The following is a 6,515-nucleotide window of genomic DNA, read 5'->3' as shown; positions in this document are numbered from 1 at the left end:
TCCCGACCCGCCTGGGACCCCACCCTGACCCTGGCTTCCCCCCCGTCCCCACCAGCATCCCCCATCTCCATCCACAGCCCCCCGTCCCAGCCCACGTGCCTGTGTCCCCACCCCGACCCTGGGGTCTCCCTCATCCCCACCACCGGGTCCTCCTGTCCCCAACCCTCCATCCTCACCCTGACCCCCACGTCTCCCTCAACCAGATTCCCATTTCCCTACCCCCACTCCAAAACCAGTGTCCTCGTTGCCATCCCAATCCCTGTGTCCCTCCTCTACCCATCCCTATGTCACCATCTCCATCCTGTCCCCTGCAGCCCCCCCACACCTCTCCAGCCTCTGCGTCCTCCCCTACAGCCCCCTGCACCCTTCCAGCCTTTGTGTCCCCCCTGCCCCAGCCCCTCTGGTCACCTGCCTGTCCCCCATCCTGACCCCATCCCTGCCCATGTGACCCAACGTTGGTGGCACCCATGGGCACAGACTGGCACCCGCCTGTCCCCCGTCACCTGCATGGCCATCCCCTGTCCCGGATGAATGCTGCCACCACCACCAGCCTGTTATGTGGGGCTGGGACGAGCCACCCCACCCCGTGTTTGGGACCGTGGGAGGGCCACTCTGGCTGTGCCACTGGGTCCCTGGGGGACATGGGGATGTGGGGGAGTGCTGTCCGCCCTGTTGCCTGCAGCTTCAGCAGCCCTGCTGTGTCCCACAGAGCAGCGGACCATGGCAGGGACCATAGCAGCAATGATGGCATGGACTATGTAGAACATGGCTGTGGGGACAGCTGGTGGCTGCAGGACAGACTGTCACGGGGCTTTCTGCAGTACAGGGGGAGTGGGTGCCCCCGGCAGGGCTGGGGGAGTCTGGGTCTGCCCAGGGTGGGACGGCACCCCAGCAGGGTGATGTCTTGCTGCAGTGTCATGCCTGGGAGGGGACATTCCCCCAAGCATGTCCCTGTCCATGGCCCCCACAGCCCTGCCAGCAGCAGGGCCCTGTGCCTGGGAGGGCAGGGTGGTCTGCACGGCCCCCTCACTGCAGTGTCACCCCCCCAGGAAAGGACTGGTGTGGTGGGGAGGCCAAAGCCACCCTCGCTTCTCCAGACCTGATCCCCTCCCAAGGAACAACAGAGGTGAGGTTCAGGGTGGCCCTGGGGACATAGCCAGGACGGGGGACATCATCGCCAGGACATCACTCAGGTCACCTCAACAGCCTCTCCCCAAGTTATTTTTCTGGGGGTACACAGCACCAGGGCAGAGCCCCCAGACCTCTGTAGTGACACAGGTCCCCTGCCACCCACCCCGGAGCCGGCAAGGCTGGGCTGAAGGCTTTATTGAAAAATCGAAAACACACAACGTAGTAATTATTATCATACAATGAAAAAAAAAAAGTAATCAACCCAACCTGCAGTGGAGGGGCATCCCCCGCCCCCTTTGCCACCAGCCGACAGTGCAAGGGACCACGTGGGGGACATTTCTCCCTGCCAGCGCCCGGCTGAGATACAAAAAGGAGAAGTGGTTTCGGCTGAGAGTGATGCCGCCGTCCCTGAGCCGCCACTGTGACCCCCTCGCCACCCCCCGGCCCCGACCCAGCCTGGAGGCCTGAGGTAGTTGGGGGTACCCCATGCAGGCGAGAGACCCCTCCCCAAAAGAGCAGGGAGGGTTTGGGGGCTCCCCGTGTCCTGCAGGAACGGGATGGTTGGTATTGCGTCCGCAGGGGAGCCGGCGCGGGTCGGGGTACGGCCGCGGCAGGGAGTGAGGCAGCAGTGGGAGCCCCGGGGGGACAGCCCTGAGGTTCCCTTGGCAGGCTGGGGGCACGTAGCCGGTGTTCCGGCAGCAGGGCTGGCTGGGGGACGCGGGGACACCAGGGCCCTGCACGGTGGACGGTGTCACTCTCCTGCACGTAAGGGGTGGCAGCCCTGAGGCCATGGTGATGGGCTGGCCAGGCAGGGGGATGCAGGCGGGTCCCACTGCTCCGAGTGCCACCCAAGGGCTGACGGACGTCACTGGGAAAGCACGTGGTGACAGCCCAGTCACTCTGGGCAATGCCACCACTTCCTAAAGGGAGAAAGGCCAAATCCTGCACCCCCAGCAGCCCAAGGGGGCTGGTTTGGCTGTCTCCCCACCGGGAAGCGGCAGCCTGAAGGCAGGGTGTCCTGCAAGGGGCACCAGCAGGACCATGGGGGTGGCCACGGGGGCATGGGGACATCGCTGTGTGGTCTGATGCCACCGTCCCCACTGCAGCAAGACAAGCCACGGGGCCCGGAGCTGGCAGACACCCCCCAGCCCTCCGAGCCCCCTGCTCCAAGGCACAAAGGTTCCCTGGCCAGTGCCAGCCCCATGGCCACCCCTGCCCATGGCAAAGCCAGCACAGATCCCCCATGCACCAAAGAGGGTGGCGAGGACGCAGGGGTGGCACCAGCCCGGAGCAAGCGGGCAGGGGGAGCTGCTCGCTCTGGCTTCAGGGTGCTCTGGTTTTGGGGCACCCTGGCTGCCCCCCAAACCCTCTGCCCTAGAGCCAACCCCTGTCCCCAGGAGCTGGTGGCTTGTGTGGTGGCACCATGGTTGCCCAAACCCACGCCCAGCACCTTGCGGAGGGTTTATTGCTGGCATGAACACAGTGATCTGTCGGGGCAGGGCAGCCCAGCTCTGGGGAGGGGGGGGCATTTTGTGGGACCCGGGATGGGGGGGCAGGAGCTCACGGCAGCATCTCTCCCACCGCTCGCCCCACTCCCTCCTCACCACCGGCTGCTGCCGGCACTGCTGTCGGCACCCCGGTCTCCCCGACCGGGTTGTCCCATGGGACGCTCCCACCCACCCAGCCTCAGCCAAAGGCACTCGGTGCCCCCGCTGGAGGGGGGAGCACACCTAGCACCAAGCCCAGCAGCACCCCAAAAGCTGGTTCCCGACCCGGCAGCACCCCCGGGGCCCTTTGCACCACGGCAGGCTCCATAACAGGGGGGATGTTCACACCGAGCCAGGGACCGGGTTAAGGCTGGAGAAGCAGCGAGAGGTGAAAGAAACCCGACCGCTCTCGCTCAGCCAGAGCCGGCTCAAAAAGTTCTATGAAAATCTGTGCAAAAACAAAACTAAAGGGTTAAAGACACCCCCCCTCCCTCCCCGGAGACCCCCCCCAGCCCCAAGCAGCTCTAATAAATACACGTGCGGTTTGTGGCTGGCATCAGGCCGGCGAGGCCTCGCTCCCGGCCCCGGGCTCTCACCCGGCGGCTCTCAGTGCTGCGGCGCTGAAGGCGGCTCTTGGCAAGGGGGACGCAGAGGACGTGTGCTTCGGGGTGGCTTTTGCACCAGTTTATCGTGGATCTTCTCAAAAGGCTGCACCGAGCTGGGTCCCAGCCCGCCACGGGGGGTGTCCCCTGCAGGCTGCTTCTGCTGAGGGTGTTAATCCGCAGCTGGGGGGGGGGAGAGAGAGTAAGGGGGTGCGGAGTGACGTGCTGCTGCCCCAACATCCCTCCGCTCCATCCCCCTGGGACCCCAGGGCTCCGCAGGGTGGCAGAGCCCCAGCAGCACCGTGCCAGTGGCAATGTGGATGCCACAGACTCTGGCACATGTGAGGCGCACCGTGGCTTTGCCCATGTGTGCAGACTACCCCCAGGCTCCTCTTGTGCCAGCTGGAGTGAAACCCATGCCTGCGCGCTGCCTGGACTGCAGACATGGCTTCCCCACCCTACACCGCTCCTTCCTGGTGCAGTTTCCCAGCCGAAGCGGGGCTGGGATCCACTCACCATCCTCCTCCCAGCCCTCCGCCACTCCTGCCAGCTCGTAGTGCTTCTTGCGCAACTCCCCCAGCTTCTGCCGCTCCTTCTGCAGCTGGTTTTCCAGCTCCAGCACCCGCACCTGAAGGACATCACGCATGCCATGGGCACCCTGTGCCCTGGCACAGCCCCCAGGTGCTCCGGCTGGCACGGAGCTGTATTGGGCTGGGCACCCCCCTCTCGCACCCGTTATCTCCCCAATATCAAGCCCGAAGATCACCAAGATATATCCCATGAGTGCTCCGATGGCAAGTGGTCCTGGGCAGGGGACTGAGCTCAGGTACAAGCAGGCGAAGGCAGCCAGGGAAAGGGAATGCCCCAGGGTGGGGGGTGGGTGCTGTGGGGCGGCCAGGTGGGCACGCAGGAGCAGGGGGAGGTCACGGGCTGCTGTGCCATGATGGGGACAGCATCAGGGAAGGCTCAAGGACCAACTGCATGCGGCTCCTGGGCAAAGCCATCTGCTGCCTTCACACCTTGGGCCTTCCCCAAGAGCTGGCGCTGCCTGGGGTCAGGCAGCCGGGCAGGGTGCCCGCACTCACCGCACTTGGTGCCCCCACGCACCACGTGTGCTTCCCAAAACATGGAGAAACCTCCTACCTGCGAGTCCATCTCCTGACGCTTGATCTGGGTGAGCGTCATGCTGGAGAAGTCCATGCTATCTGCAGAGAAAGACACCACCAGCCCTGCTCAAGCTGCGCTCCCCCAGCTTGCACCCCCCAGCAGCTCCCATGGGATACATGGGCAGCGAGGGGCAGCTGCAGGCAAACACCACTGGGGCAGAGCCAACCGAAGATGGCAAGTGCGAAAAGCAGAGGTTTCAGGGCTGGTCTATGCTCCGGCAGCCCCACGCTTACCTTTCTCCTCCACCTGCGACCTCCCGGCCTTGGTGGAGGCCACCACGCCAGCGGTGGCCTGGTTGACTCCCCGGGAGGCTTGCTGGAGCTTGCAAAGGTTGGCGCTGTCTTTGTCTGCCTTCACCTGCCGGGGCAGTGAGAAGGGCTGTGCTTACACCCTGCTGGGCGAGCAGAAGACCAGCCCCATGGTTTGGGGTGATCACGTGGTGCCCCAGGGTCGCCCCAAATCGCAGGCACGGGAGCAGCCCCGCTGCTGCTGCCTCGGGGATGGAGCATCTCCCAGAGCCGAGTGCAGGCAGCAGAGGGGGAGCTGCCAGGTGATGCAGGGAGCAGCGGGAGAGCTGCCAGGGCACCGCACTCCTACCTTGGAGGCTGCCACCAGCTGGGCAGTGCTGGCCGCGATCTCCCGGGAACAGACCATCAGCTCCTCGAACGTCCCCTTGCCTTGCACCACCAGGTCGGCGGCATCACTGCCGGAGGGCAGAAAGGGGCTGGAGCATCCTCTTGCTACCCTGTCCACTCCCCGTGGGGACAGCAGGACCCTGCCATCCTCTCCCCCCTCCGGTAATGGTGGCACTTACACCATGACGGTGGCACCCCAGCCCACAGCCTTGGAAGCGGAGATGAGACCCTCGGTCCAGCGGGAATTCTTCGCGTAAAATTCCTTGGGGGATGCCGCACCCTGCCATCGGGAAAGGCACAGTCACATGCTGGGGACAGGGGGGTGGCAGGGCCTGAGACCCCCAAAGCCCCGCTCTCAGGGGAACGGAGTAAATCAGGGTTTCATTTAGTACGTGTGTGGGAGCTGGGGACACCAAACCTGGGGGATCACAGGGTCCCTACATGGGAAGGGAGATCAGGGACCTCAGTGACACCCCAGGGCAGGGGCAGGGGCTCCTGGCAGCCGGCGTTGATGCCCCAACAGGCCAAGGCTTGGAGCAGCACATGCCCAGCAAGCGCGCAGTGACCCCGGCTGGCCAGGCACCCACTGCCCTCTGCTCTGCCTGCACCCCTGCCCCCAGCTCACCCGTCCACTCTCCACGATCTCTCTCTGGAGGTCCTTGGAGGCCAGGACCAGGATGTGGATGGCCTGCATGAGGCCCGTGCAGGAGCCCAGGATCCTGTGAGACAAACCCCACTGAGTACCGCTTGTGGGGCAGGGAGACCCCAGAGCTGTGGGGCAGCCGCTCTGCCCATGGCGCCGGGCTTCCTCCTGCCTGCCTGGCCTTGTCCAGCACCCCGGCCATTGCTCACCTCTCGTTCACTTCCAGTTTGACCCCAGTGTCACCAGCCCGCGCCTTGCTCAGCATCTCCTGGTAAAGGGGGAAGAGGCTGTGCTGAGCCCCGGGTGCCATCCTGGCTTTGTGCCAGTGGTCCTGGCAGGCATGACACCCATGGGTGCCACACGGCACACGGTGACGCTCACCTCAATGCGGGCGGCTGCTGTTTCGATGGCCGCCGCTGTTGCTGCCATCTCCTTGTCTACCAGGTCACCCAGCTCCTCCTGCTTGACGTCCAGCCCTCTGGGCCGCAGCTCCTGGGGAGGGGACAGGATGAAAGGGACCATCCAGGGGTGGCACAGCCCCTCCGGCGGTGCCCGCCATGGCCTGACCCTGTTCCGCCAGCCCTCCCTGGGCACCCACCTCCCCAATGGCGCTAATCCGGCCCAGGCAGGTTGTCACCGGGCTGCAGTCGGCGCCTTCCACCGTCCCTGGGTCTTGCAGGGCACTGAGGTAGTTCACGGCCTCGCTGCCGCACTGCTTGCACATCTCCAGCAGACCTGCACAGGCAGCACGAGAGGCTGAGGATGCCACACATCGGGACAGAGACCCCTGGCCCCCGTCCACCCTGGGCCCTGCACACTCCAGCATCCTACCGTCACCACTGCCCACCCC

General features: G+C 65.2%; 2 protein-coding genes across 2 annotated transcripts in view; both read right to left on the bottom strand.

The window, feature by feature from the left end:
- The window catches only part of POM121 (POM121 transmembrane nucleoporin), a 15,491-nt gene extending 12,697 nt beyond the window's left edge, over positions 1–2,794 (bottom strand). The window contains exon 1 of the mRNA XM_009888885.1: positions 2,736–2,794. Within this exon, the coding sequence (XP_009887187.1) occupies positions 2,736–2,794 (59 nt within the window). The remainder of the gene's footprint in view (positions 1–2,735) is intronic.
- Positions 2,795–3,142: 348 nt separating this feature from the next.
- LOC104289870 (huntingtin-interacting protein 1-like) overlaps positions 3,143–6,515 on the bottom strand; it is a 19,433-nt gene continuing 16,060 nt past the window's right edge. The window contains exons 19-28 of the mRNA XM_009888884.1: positions 6,264–6,400; positions 6,047–6,157; positions 5,875–5,933; positions 5,648–5,741; positions 5,202–5,302; positions 4,985–5,090; positions 4,621–4,744; positions 4,364–4,425; positions 3,678–3,848; positions 3,143–3,403 (exon numbers count right to left, since the gene is read on the bottom strand). Of these exons, the coding sequence (XP_009887186.1) occupies positions 3,143–3,403; positions 3,678–3,848; positions 4,364–4,425; positions 4,621–4,744; positions 4,985–5,090; positions 5,202–5,302; positions 5,648–5,741; positions 5,875–5,933; positions 6,047–6,157; positions 6,264–6,400 (1,226 nt within the window). The remainder of the gene's footprint in view (positions 3,404–3,677; positions 3,849–4,363; positions 4,426–4,620; positions 4,745–4,984; positions 5,091–5,201; positions 5,303–5,647; positions 5,742–5,874; positions 5,934–6,046; positions 6,158–6,263; positions 6,401–6,515) is intronic.

This window comes from Charadrius vociferus, unplaced genomic scaffold, assembly GCF_000708025.1.
Source record: "Charadrius vociferus isolate BGI_N301 unplaced genomic scaffold, ASM70802v2 scaffold636, whole genome shotgun sequence".
Classification (NCBI taxonomy): domain Eukaryota; kingdom Metazoa; phylum Chordata; class Aves; order Charadriiformes; family Charadriidae; genus Charadrius; species Charadrius vociferus.
Note: the sequence above shows the minus strand (reverse complement) of the source record. Positions and strands in the feature narration are given on the sequence as shown.